Genomic DNA, 13,333 nt, shown 5'->3' with positions numbered 1-13,333 from the left:
GGAGGGAAAGCATCAAGGTGTGGGAAGCTAATAGGGTCAAGGGTCGCCGTCAATGGCATGCCCAGTGGTGGTGTCACGACCTCAGCCCCCATGGCGGGGAGTGCGCTGGGGGGTGGTGTTGTGGGGGGAGGGGGGGGAAACTGACCTGGCTTGTTCTTGAGGAGATACTCGGCCTCCACAGCTGTGATCTGGGACACGGTGGTGAAGACGTGGGTGCAGTGCACCGCAGCACGCTCCATGCAGTAGCGATGGTAGATCTGACGCTCACCTGCCTCACGGTCCACGTCAAACTGAAACAGAAACCATCAGTGGCACCAGGAGTAAGGCGTCGGAGAGAAGGCCAGGACGTCATAGAACATAGCATTTACTGTTCAGTATAGGCCCTTTGGCCCATAGTGTTTATGGGAGGGTTCTGAGCAGTGTGGACGAACTGAGAGATCTTGAGGTCTGTGTCCATTGACACTCAAAGCTGCAGCACAGGTGTTAAGAAGGCCTTCATTAACAGTGGGATTTGAACGTGGACCACCAGCGCTGTAATAGCGTTACGCTAACCGCCACACTAACCATGCCAACCTATATCTTTTTTATTTTGTATGAGTCTCTCTTCCTTTTATTGCTTGCTTGGTGATTTTTTTTGTTTCCTTTTAAATTGTTCCCTATCTTCCAGTTTCTTCAATTGCTGACTTTGTAGGCACAAGCTTTCAGTTTGATGCCTTCCTTAATTATCCATCTCTGGCCTTCACCATCCAGGCTGTGTTTGCATTTAAATGGAATGTACTTATGTTGAGTTCTATGAAATATCTCTTTGCTAAGAAATTGATGAGGCCAAATTTGGGAGTATGGTGTGCAGTTTTGGTCACCTAACTGGAGGAAAGATATCAAACAAGATTGAAAGAGTGCAGAGAAGATTCATTAAGATGTTCCTGGGACTTGAGGAACCGAGTTACAAACAAAGGTTAAACAGGTTAGGACTTTATTACTTGGTGCACAGAAGAATGAGGGGAGATTTGATAGAGGTTTACAAAATGATGAGGTGTATAGACAGAGTAAATGTAGGTCGGCTTTTTCCACTGCGTTGGGTGAGATACAAATCAGAGGACATGGGTTAAGGGCGAAAAGGGAAAAGTTTAGGTGGGACATTTGCGAGGAATTTCTTCTCACAGAGGGTGCTGGGAGTATGGAACGAGCTGCCAGCAGACGTCGTGAACGTGGGCTCAATCTTAACATGGATGGGAGGGGTGTGGAGGGCTATGGTATGGGTGCAAGCCAGCGGGACTAGGCAAAATAATAGTCTGCCACAGACTAGAAGGGCCAAAGATCCTGTTTCTGTGCTGTAATGCTCTATGGATCCATGAAAGTCTTCCACTGTTCCTCAACTGCACCACCATTTAGCCTTTGTCCCTAGTGAGTATGGTATGTGCACTGTTTGTCTGTCTCACGTGTCTGTTGGCTGCAGAAAGGAAACTTTTGGTGCAGCTCGACATTGTACACTTGACTCATTTAAGAAGAATTTAGACAGGTACACAGATGGGAGGGGTATGGAGGGCTATGGACTGGGTGCAGATCAATGGGACTAGGCAGAAAAATAGTTCAGCACAGACTGGAAGGGCCTATTTCTGTGTTGTAATGTTCTATTGTTCTATGACAACCAACTGACATCGACATTGACATTGACAGGTTAGGGCTCAAGTCACAGAGTGAATTCATTCCCAGAAAATAGCTGATCGTGTTCTCTGAAACTTTCTCCAGTTGATGGGATGTAAAAAAGTGGGAAATTGAAAGAGACAGGAAAGCAGTTCAAAGGAGACATAAATATCAGTGATAAATGAATGTTTCTGAAGCCAATCTCTGGCTGAATGTGCAGGAATCGGATTCTGGATTATACTCTTGGAGAAATAACAATGTGTTCGAACCCAATTCAAAGCTGGGAGACATGCCAAGTGCTGGACGTCCACTCCGTCTCTCCCCAGCAGATGAACGCTTGCTGAGCTTAGCTCCAATGACTGCTTCCTCCTCTCCCACTATCCCCTTCCCCCCCCTCCCAAATCCCTGGTCTCAACCCGACCTGACCTGCTGATGGAACTGTCATTCCTGCCTTTGCTAATTTGAGGCGATTCCACACCCCCTCCCCCCCCCCCAATCAGAAGGGAGTCCAGAAGACCGTAAGACACAGGAGCAGAAATAGGCCCATCGAGTCTGCCCTGCCATTTAATCATGAGTTGATCCATTTCCCCACTAGGCCTTCTCCCCATAACTTTTGATGCCCTGGCTGGTCAAGAATCTATTAATCTGTCTTAAAAACATTAAATGGTCTACCTACCACAACTGCCTGTCCCAACAAAATTCCACAGATTCACGACCCTCTGGCTGAAGAAATTCCTACCCATCTCTGTTCTAAGAGGAGACCCTTCAATCCTGAAGTTGAGCCCTCTGGTCCTAGGCTCTCCCACCATGGGAAACAACCTTTCTACTCTGTCCATGCCTTTCAACATCGGAAATGTTTCAATGAGGTCCTCCCTCGTTCTCCTGAATTCCAAGGAATATGGGCCAAACACTCCTCAAACCCTTTCATTCCCGGAATCATCCTCATCTCTCTCACTTTGCCCTGTCCAGACTCCCAGCTTTAACAGTCTCCTGTTAAAGAGTAGAATGGTCTACTCTCTCGAGACCAGAACACAGATTCTCCCAGGGATCTCTATCCCTCTGGCTCAGAGCTCTCCATCATCTCTGAACTCAGTCACCCCTCAGGAGGCAGGAACTGGGACCTGGGATTCTTCCTTAACCCTCCAGACCGCTCCGGGTAAGAATCATCTCAGGTTGGGGCAAAGCTCTTACTTAGCTAATGAAAACACAAAAATACTGGAAGAACCCAGCAGCTCACACAGCATCTATAGGAGGTACAGAACTAATATTTTAGGACTGAGCCCTTCCATCGTGAGCAAAAAGCAGGAAGATGCCTGAATGAAAAGGCTTAGAGGAGAGGGGAAGAAAAGACAGAGAGGGGCACTGACCAACAGACAAAAGGCCATAGGTAGGCCATAGGTAGGACAGGAAAGGGGAGAATTGGTCGGGGAAGGGGGCGGCTCTGTGAATGACAGAGAGAAAGGGGAAGAGAGAGCTAGAGGAAAGGCAGAGGGATTGGGGAAGGGGAGAGACACAGTGAGGGCTAACAGAGGGGGGCTATGGACAGTGGAAGAGTACAGAGGTGGGGGGGCCTAACATTCTTTTTTAGCTGACATGTTCACGTCCATGCTGTGACACACATTTGGAGACCACTTGACTAACCTCATGTCCCAGCCGTGATTTTGACATTTTTAATCAGTACCGAAAAGGACACTGTGTGCGCAAAGATAGCGGGGACGTTTAGAACAGGGCGTCGAAGGGAATGGAAGGACGTTACGCACGTTTGGAAGGTTGTTGTAGAAGTCAACATTCCCAGCGCACAGATATCGTCCCAATAACGTGGCGTGAGTTGTGAAGATCGTGGCCACAGGAATCTTGCGGAATCTGCACATAACCAGACCAATACCAGACTGCCATTCGTGGAAGTGAGTGATGATAAACGGACAGTTCTCCTCACACTGAGAAACAAACTGAACAGCAAACACATCTGATGAGACAAGGACAGAAATTTCAGGATCATCAGCTCGTGGACACTGTCCTGGGAGGTGTGGTTACCACAGAAATACCCCCGAGTGTAAAGCACCATTAAAGGTCGTGGGCATCACAGGCAAAACCCCTCCCCACTATTGAGAACATCTACGAGGAACGCTGCCATAGGAGAGCGGCAGCAATCATCAAGGATCCACCCCACCCAGCCCACGCTTTGCTCTCGCTGCTGCCATCAGGAAAGAGGTACAGGTGCCACAAGACTCACACCACAAGGTTCAGGAACAGCTGCACCCCCTCCACCATCAGACTCCTCAACAACAAACTCAATCAGGGACTCTTTTGCATTGTTATTTTTTTCCTCTTTGTATTGCACAGTCATTTGTTTACATGTGCACCTTGCCTACAGTTTTTTTTGCATGACCAATAAGTGGTAATTCTGCCTCGCCCGCAGGAAAAAGAATTTCAGGGTTGTATGTGATGTACTCTGATAATAAATCGGAAACCTGAATCTGAAATTTGAAATCTGAATTTATGCCTGATGCCTTGGTGGGACTTTGGCTTTTGGATTGTATCAGTACTCCGCAGGAACAGAGCCTTCAGCTCTTAGAGTCTGTGCTGAACAAATTGAACTAAATCTCTCCACCCTGCACTCGACAGGTATCCCTCCATCTCCATGCATCTATCCAGAAGCCCTTTAAAACATGAATTTATCTGCTTCCACACTACACCACTTCTCCTGGGCTTCATGTAAGGAGTTTGCACGTTCTCCCCATGACCTGTGTGGGTTTTCTCCAGCTGCTCTGCTTTCCTCCCACCCTCCAAAACGTAGACTAACTTTTTTCTTTCCATTCACATACCACTTTAAAATATTCCCTATGATGTAGGTGCTGTTTTAATCGTTCCCTCATTGACTCGTTATGTGCACGGTTTCAGAACTCCAAAGGAAATGGGCCAATGACAATTTTTCTCAAGCAAAATATTTCAGTAACATTCGGGTCTAGAGCAGTGATTCTCAACCTTCCCTTCCCACTCACATCCTACCTTAAGCAATACCTTACTCATCACAGAGCACCAATGGCATAGGGAATAATTCAGGTGGAATGTGAGTGAAAAGAAAAGGTTTGAAAACCACTGACATAGAATAATTGGGTGTAATTGGACAGCACAGATTTCAATGGCTGGAATTGGCTTCTACATCGTTAAAAAGACTACCCCTGGCAGCCCGTTCCAGGCACCTACTACTCTGTGCAAAAAAAAACATACCCACAACAGCCAATCAACCCCAGCTGATGGGTGACATTGATCATTGTTTACCATCAGAAGGTCAGAAAGTCCACAATAACATACCTTAGCACCAGCTATATTTCACTCTGGTTCAGGATAAATAATGTCCAGAGCACCTTTCCCTTCCTCCTCACCCCATCTTCCCCTTCTCCATCCCCACCTTGCCCCTACCCCCTCTATCTCTACCTCTACTACCTCCTAGCCTTCCCCACCCCCACTCCATTGTCCTGGTAATAAATCTGCCCTTCCACTCTACACATGCTGCTCCATCTGCTGTGCTCCTGGTTTGTGCCTCACCTCGTCCTTACTGACACCCCGATCCCAGCCAAGGTGCAGTGCCCCATGCTCGGGGAAGACAAACCAACCAAGAGTTCACCAACCTCTCCAAGGAACCAAGCGATGAGGAAACCGAAGAGAATGGCATCGTTGGCTTCCCGGTCATTCCAGGGGACTCCGATAGAGCAGCACTCCCACAGCTCTGCTTTCCAGCGGTCTAAGTTCCAAGATGAAAAGCCAACATCGAACAGGATGATGCAGGGATTGCCCTCAATCAGCCACCTCCCAAAGTAGACCTGCACCAGAGTGGATAGAAGATTGGCTGACTGGCACAGGTGTAGTGGTTAGCACCATACCTTTACAGCACCAGCGATTGGGACTTACGGACAAATCCTACGCTGTCCGTAAGGAGTTGAACATTCAGTTCTCCCAGTGTCTGCGTGAGTTTTCTCTGGGGGCTCTGGTTTCCTCCCACCCTTCAAAAACATACTAGGGTGTTGCTTAATGGGGTGTAATTTGGGTGGAACAGACTCGTACGGCCGAATTGGCCTGTTACTGTGATGTAGGCGAAGAGTGGGAATAAAGAGGGGCCTTCTCTGGTTGGTTGCCGGTGATTAGCGGGGTTCCACAAGGATCTGAGTTGGGTCCGCTGCACTTCACGTTATACGTAAATGTTTTGATGACGGATTTAGTGGCTTTGTGGCTACGTTTGTGGACAAAACGAAGATCGGTGGAGGGGTAGGTAGTGTTGGGGAGTCTGCAGATGGACTTGGACAGGTTGGGAGAAAGGATAAAGAAGTGGCAGATGGAATACAGTGTAGAGAAGTGTATGGCCATGCAATTTGGTAGAAGGAATAAAGAAATAGACTATTGTCTAAATGAAGGGTGGGGCCGGGGAGGGGGGGGGTGGAGAGAATTCAGAAAGTGAAGGTCCAAAGGGTCTTGGGAGCGGTAGTGCAGAATTCCTTTAAAGTTAACTTGCGGGTTGAGTCAGAATTAAGGAATGCTAAGTTAGCATTCACTTTGAGGACTAGGATATGTAACACTGAGGCTTTGGAAGGCATTGGTCAGACCATATTTGGATATTGTGAGCAGATTTGGGCTGCCATTGGAGAGGTTCCAGAGGAGGTTTATGAGAATGATCTCGGGGAGAAGAGGGTTAATGTCTGAAGGCCCTGGGACTGTTCTCACTACAGTTTAGAAAGATTTGGGGGATCTCATCAAAATACCAAACACACAGGATGAGAATTTTTTAACAAATGTTTGCTTCCTGAAAAAAAATTGGGGATTATGATGGACAACATCAAGTTGAATACAAAGATAATTTCAGATTTGCTGCATCACGTTGGAGGTTGGAGAAAGATTAAATTAACTTTTATGGAGTGAATCTGTGGAACTCATTACCACAGATGACTGTGAAGGCCAAGACATTGGGGAAATTTAAAGCAAAGGTTGATAGATTCTTCATTAGTTAGTGTTTGTGGGGAGAACAGGGTTGAGAAGAAGAATACATCAGCCATGATTCAAATGCAGAACAGACTCGATGGGTCGAATGGCCCATGTTCCAATAAAATGCATGTCAATAGCGGGAGGGCCAGAAGAGTGGTAAAGAGGTGGGCTCTCTGCGGCCCCCTATTGTGGAAGGCAGCAAATCAGGAGACGGTTAGAAATGGCTGAGGGTGGGGTGTGAGATTGGAGAACATCCCATCTGCATTACTGAAGATCGAATGATTCTATAGTGAACGACGTGTCTGGAAAAGTGGCTTCAGCCCAGTGGCAGCCCAGGACTTCACAAAGCACAGGACAAGATGCAAACTGGCCAAATACTACCCAGTCTCCCTCAGATCATCTGCATGGTCTTCATCTCTGTCCACATCACATCCTCAGAACAACTCTGACCTCAGGGCTCCCACACTCATCACAACTGTGGTCTCAGAGGGAAGCAGAGCCAAACCGTAGAGGTGAGGAGAAAATGGCTGGAAGTGGCATCATGGAGGCCAGGTCAGACTGAAGTGATTCAGCACCAAGAGTTGGATTCAGATCCAGTGCCATGGAAACTGGTCACGGTTGTCGGAAGCCCCAGGACTGCTCCTCGGGGTGAAGTCCTCACCCCAAACATGTTTACTGCTTCCTCAATGGCCTTCCTTCTATAGGAAGTGCCTCAGCCCCCATCTTGACAACATTGAGCACAATTGAGAGCGTCTCCAGTCTGGCTGTGTGAGACAGGAGCTGTCAATATGGAGGATCATCGAAGCACCCGAGAAGATCACTGGGGTCTCTCTTTCCTCTATTTACAATGATCTCCAGGAGTGTTGCTTAAATAGGACCATTCCATCCATTACACATCCTAACATCAGGAAGGAGGTACAGGAGCATCAAAATCAGGGCTGTCAGGCTGGGAAATTGCTTCTTCCTGCAGGCTGCAAGATTGATGATCCTTGTGTCTCTTATAAATGAAATAGATAAATTATTCCAAAATATTTAAACACACTTATTTTATATATATTTTTATCTGATTATGGTGTGCTGTGCATTGTGTGTGCCATAGTCCGGAGAAACGTTGTTTATCTGGTTTTATATGTAGTGTCAAATGATAATAAACTTGAACTTGAGTTCCTTTTCCAACTCTTCAGAAAATGTTTCATCTGTGTCAGAAAGTAGCAGGACTAGGACGGTATTGGAACCTGGGCTGGTACTTCCAATTCCACAACCTCACCACTCAGCAGAAGGGTTCACCACAATGCGAACGTGACCATCTCCGGGGCCCATTTATCAAGCACTCTCTCACAATTCCTTTAACATCACTGGTGTTCAATCTTGGAACTCTGACATACATTGTAAATAGTAGGGCTCTGAGGAGTGCTGGGGCCCATTTATCAAGCACTCTCTCACAATTCCTTTAACATCACTGGTGTTCAATCTTGGAACTCTGACATACATTGTAAATAGTAGGGCACTGAGGAGTGCAGTAGAATAGAGGGATCTAGGAACACAGATATGCATTTCCCTGAAAGTGCTAGAAAGGGTCGAAAAGATTTTGACACATTGGCCTTCATAAATCAAAGTATTGAATACAGGAGTTAGAATGTTATGGTTAAGTTGTATAAGACATTGGCGAGGCCAAATTTAGATTATTGTTTGCTGTTTTGGACACCTAACTACAGGAAAGATATCGATAAATTGAAAGAGTGCAGAGATTATTTACAAGGATGTGGTTGGGACTTGAGGAACTGAGTTACACAGAAAGTCTGAATTGTTTTGGACTTTATTCCCTGGGGTGTCGGAGAATGAGAAGAGATTTGATTGAGGTATAGAAAATTATGAAGACTTTTTCCACTGAGATTGGGTGAGACAAGAACAAGAGGACATTGGTTTAAAGGAAACATTAAGAGTATCTTCTTCACCGTGAGGGTGGTGAGGTGTGAATCAAGCTGCCAGCGGAGATGGTAGATGCAAGTTCAATTTTGACATTTAAGAGAAGATCTGATAGTACGTGTATGGGAGGGGTATGGAGGGATATGGTCCGGGTGCAGGTTTGGCACGGACTAGATGGGCCAAGGGGCCTGTTTCTGTGCTGTATGGTTGCAAAGACTGCTGTAAACTCATCATCACTTCCTCAAGGGCAACAAATGCTGGCCTTGCTGGGAATGTGTAGATACTGTAAAAAAAAGTGATTTCAAAAATGTGCTGTTAAGACGACAGAGGCTTTAGTTCATTTGGGTAACCGGCAGAAATTCAAATGGAAGCAGTGTTTCATGGCTCAAATCTGCTGTGGATTCCAGACCTCCCCACAACCCCCCCCCACCCCCACCAATGTAGTTACCTTGCAGCCCTTGGAATTCATCGACTCAATGGTGCGTCTGATTGCAGGGTTCTGAGGCTCCACCAGCTCCACCTGTGTCCTGACATTGTGCTCAAAGTATGGCCCCATCATCACATAATTCTCATGCCATTCGTCTGTTGTGATCTTCGCCTTTGTTTGAATAACAGTGTAGATCCCTCCAACTAGTGGGAGGGAGGGCAGTTAGGCAATGTCCACAACAGACCCAGTGGTAGCTAACGACACTGTAACCACGCACTAGTAGCTGATGGGTCTTTAGAAATTGTTCAATTTCCCTGATTTGTACATGTATAACCCGACAATACAATGCTTCTCCGGACCACGGTGAACACACGTACACAATACAGAGAGCATGCAACCGACTGTTCTGTGTTGCTCAGTATGAAGGCCCCTGCCTCTGTTAGAGAATACAATCCAGGAGAGGGAGATAGGTCAGTAGTTTAACGTTTCTTCAGACAGTTGTTTTAGACATGACGGAGTGGGATGAATGTCAAGAGAGAGAGAGTTTACTACAAAGAACCCTTTGTGATTTTATACATCTCATCAAATCTCCCCTCAATCTTCTATGCTTTAGGGGATAAAGTCCCAACCTGCAACTTAGTTCCTCAAGTCCCACCAAATTCCTAGTAAATCTTTTCTGCATTCTTTCAGTCTTCTTGATTTCTTTCCTGTAGTTAGGTGACCAGAACTGCACACGATATTGCAAATTTGCAAATTTGGTCTTATACAACTTTTCCATGACTTTCATGGAAATATCTATCTATAGTACCAGATCCCTCTGTTCTACTGTACTCCCTAGTGCCCTACAGTTTATTGTGTCTGTCTTACCTTGGCTTGTCCTCCCAAAGTGCAACACCTCACACTTGTCTGGATTAAATTCCATCTGCTATTTTGCCACCCATTTTTCCAGCCGGTCCAGATCCCTCTGCAAGCTTTAAAAACCTTCCTCGCTGCCCACAACACCTCCAATCTTAGTGTCATCTACAATTCAAATTACCACATTTTCATTCAGATCATTGATATAGATGACAAACAACAATAGTCCCAGCACACCACTAGTCACAGGTGTCCAGTTAGATAGGCAATAATCTCCTATCACTCTCTGGCTTCTTCCACAAAGCCAATGTCTAATCCAATTTACTACCTTCATCTTGGATACCAAGCGACTAAACCTTCCTGACCAATCTTCCATGCTGAATCTTGTCAAAGACCTTACTAAAGTCCATATAGACAATATCTACAACCTTGCCTTTATCAACTTGCCCAAAACATTCTACAAGATTGGTTAAACACGACCTACCATGAACAAAGCCATGTTGACTATGCCTAACAGTCCATGACTATTCGATCTCTTAGAACACATTCTATAGAACATGAAGGTTTGGAATTTAAGCTGTAAATTTACAAAGCAATGGTGAAGCTACACTTGGAGTGCTGTGTGCAGTTCTGGTGACCACATGAGAATTAAAGAGAATGCAGGATGTTGACTGGATCAGAGGATTTTAACGACTGAGAAGGATTGGATAGGTTGATCTTATTATCACTAGGTGGAAGGTTGCCAAGGGCTGGCGGTAGGAAGTATACAAAATTATAAGAGGAAGAGATAGGGCAGAGAGTCCGGATATTTTCCTTTTCACAACTCGCAAGGTGGCACGGATAGAAGGAAGGAGTTAGAGGGGATTTGAAAGGATTTTTTTAATATAAACACACAGTCAATGGTTGATGTGTGGAAGTGCCTAGAAAAGGTGCAGGATTCAGATATAACCACTATGTTAAAGAGATGGGCATGATGTTCAAGGATACTGACCTAACATGGGATTGTGCTGATGGGGAGCAGGGGTGACATAATGTGACAGAAGTCCTATATTTGTTCCGTACGACTATCATTGTACCTCAGTGTGTGAAACAGCGGAAGGCATGGAAACTCATTGTCAGAACACAGGCAGTGGGGGAGCAATGTTTCAAAACAAAAATTAGTTTGGTCCTGGGAGTACAAACTCATGCCACACAAGGCAGAGCCAGAGGCATGACTTTCCCTGGGAATGGAGAGATAAAACCCACTGGATCTCACAAATGGGTCCTCACCTTTATTGGCCACTTCCCAAGCGACTTCGACCAGTATTACATCTCCTTCGAGCAGAATCTGGGAGCTGTCTATTTGATCGGAGGTGCTGGTCAGTAGTTTGTCCAGCAGTGACGTCATAGATCCAGTGGGAACTGCAATCAAGATGCAAGTGAGCAGAGTGGGACTGACACCTGGGGTCCAGGTGATGTCCTCACCCAATTCAAACCCAAAACTCCTCTGTGAGCCACCCAGGCTGAGACAGTCTTGGGGAGACACCAACTCCTGGAAAATGGCCTGCAACCAGGGGTAGACAGGTCCTGGCTGGTGTTGTCTCTGACCTGGGTGAAAACACAGAAATGCTGGAGGAACTCTGCCAGTCTCACAGCATCCATAGGAGGTAAAGATATATTACCGATGTTTTGGGCTTGAGCCCTTATTCAAGGTAGAATTCTTTGATGAAGGACTCAGGCCCAAAATGTCAATAATGAAAACATCAATTTTTACTACAAACACAGCATCTGCAGACTTTCGTGTTTCACTCTGGTCTGGGGGAGACGGGTCCTGGCTGGTGTCGGTGGTCTGGGGGAGACGGGTCCTGGCTGGTGTCGGTGGTCTGGGGGAGACGGGTCCTGGCTGGTGTCGGTGGTCTGGGGGAGACGAGTTCTGGCTGGTGTCGGTGGTCTGGGGGAGACGGGTCCTGGCTGGTGTCGGTGGTCTGGGGGAGATGGGTCCTGGCTGGTGTCTCTGACCTGGGGGAGATGGGTCCTGGCTGGTGTCTCTGACCTGGGAGGAGACGGGTCCTGGCTGGTGTCTCTGACCTGGGGGGTGACGGGTCCTGGCTGGTGTCTCTGACCTAGGGGAGACGGGTCCTGGCTGATGTCTCTGACCTGGGGGGAGACAGGTCCTGGCTGATGTCTCTGACCTGGGGGAGACGGGTCCTGGCTGGTGTCTCTGACCTGGGGGAGACGGGTCCTGGCTGGTGTCTCTGACCTGGGGGAGACGGGTTCTGGCTGGTGTCTCTGACCTGGGGGAGACGGGTCCTGGCTGGTGTCTCTGACCTGGGGGAGACGGGTCCTGGCTGGTGTCTCTGACCTGGGGGAGACGGGTCCTGCCTGATGTCTGTGGTCTGGGGGGAGACGGGTCCTGGCTGGTGTCTGCAGTCTTGGGTAGACGGGTCCTGGCTGGTTTCTCTGACCTGGAGGAGACCGGTCCTAACCCAGGACAAGGCAGATCAAGGAGTTGCTCCAACTCTGGTGACAATGAACAGACCAACATTATCAGCCAATCAACGGCGCCCTGCACCTCCACAATCAAATAAGATGCATGCATCACGCTCTTCCCCACCCTTTATAATTGGCTGATGATCATGTCCATCAGTTGACCTCATAATGCCAATGGAGCCAGTGTCTGCTGTTTGGGGGGAGGTGCGTCAGGCAGAGAAATGCCTTCAAGGGGATGTAACTTTGGCCTTTGGCCCTGCTCACACAACCAAATAGCGTGTCTTTGGCTACTAGCCCCGTCCATATCATGAGGGGCGTGGCTACTGCCATTAGTCCCGCCCCCAAAGCCACTGCCAAGGATGGCTGCCTGCCTATCATGGCCAGACTCCTCAATCCACAAAGAACCCCATCACCTTCAGGCAGCGGATCAGCATCTTGACATCCACAAGAGGTCTGAATCAGAATTCATTGTCGTGGACATAGAACAATATTCGTTGTTTTGCAGCAGCATTAAAGGCGTAAATATTGCTGCAAATTAAAGTTTTAAAAACAGAGCAAAAGAAGAGAAAGTCAGGCAGTGTCTGTGGTTCATTGTCCATTCAGAAATCTGATGGTAAACTGAATCAAGCGAGACTTTGTCATATTGAACGTACAGATGCAAACTTGGTCCACCTTTCAGAAGGCAGCAGAGATGGGAGATACTGACCAATGCACACCCACCACTCTGTGTTAAGAAGTTTTCCCCTAATATGCCCCTTTTGCCCTTAAACTATGTCCCCTGGTTTGTATATTATCTAACCTCAGTGGGAAAAGCCTTTTTACATTTATATTTGATAGGGGTTTACAAGATTAGACAGAGTGGATGTTAGTAGGCTTTTTCCACTTAGATTAGGGGAGATAAATACAAGAGGTCATAGTTTTAAGATGAAAGGGGAAAGGTTTAGGGGGAAAGTTCTTCACTCAGTGCTGAATGAGCTGCCATCTGATGTGGTAAATACGGGTTCGATCGTGTGTTTTAAGAATAATTTGGATAGG

At 47.0% G+C, this 13,333-nt stretch overlaps 1 protein-coding gene across 7 annotated transcripts in view; it reads right to left on the bottom strand.

Moving 5' to 3' along the window:
- Positions 1–12,369, bottom strand: part of LOC138748514 (glycogen [starch] synthase, muscle-like) — a 38,865-nt gene extending 26,496 nt beyond the window's left edge. Inside the window, exons 1-6 of one of the 7 annotated variants that reach the window (XM_069908847.1) lie at positions 12,274–12,369; positions 11,099–11,230; positions 8,996–9,177; positions 5,277–5,468; positions 3,405–3,593; positions 146–290 (exon numbers count right to left, since the gene is read on the bottom strand). In XM_069908847.1, the coding sequence (XP_069764948.1) occupies positions 146–290; positions 3,405–3,593; positions 5,277–5,468; positions 8,996–9,177; positions 11,099–11,216 (826 nt within the window). In that variant the 5' untranslated portion in view covers positions 11,217–11,230; positions 12,274–12,369. Of the gene's footprint in view, positions 1–145; positions 291–3,404; positions 3,594–5,276; positions 5,469–8,995; positions 9,178–11,098; positions 11,231–12,000; positions 12,096–12,170 lie in introns of those variants that run through there. The other 6 variants (XM_069908846.1, XM_069908852.1, XM_069908848.1 and 3 more) reach the window with 6 other exon arrangements.
- Between the last annotated feature and the right edge of the window lie 964 nt (positions 12,370–13,333).

The sequence above is a fragment of the Narcine bancroftii genome, chromosome 13, assembly GCF_036971445.1.
Source record: "Narcine bancroftii isolate sNarBan1 chromosome 13, sNarBan1.hap1, whole genome shotgun sequence".
Classification (NCBI taxonomy): Eukaryota; Metazoa; Chordata; class Chondrichthyes; order Torpediniformes; family Narcinidae; genus Narcine; species Narcine bancroftii.
This window is presented reverse-complemented; position numbering and strand designations above follow the sequence as displayed.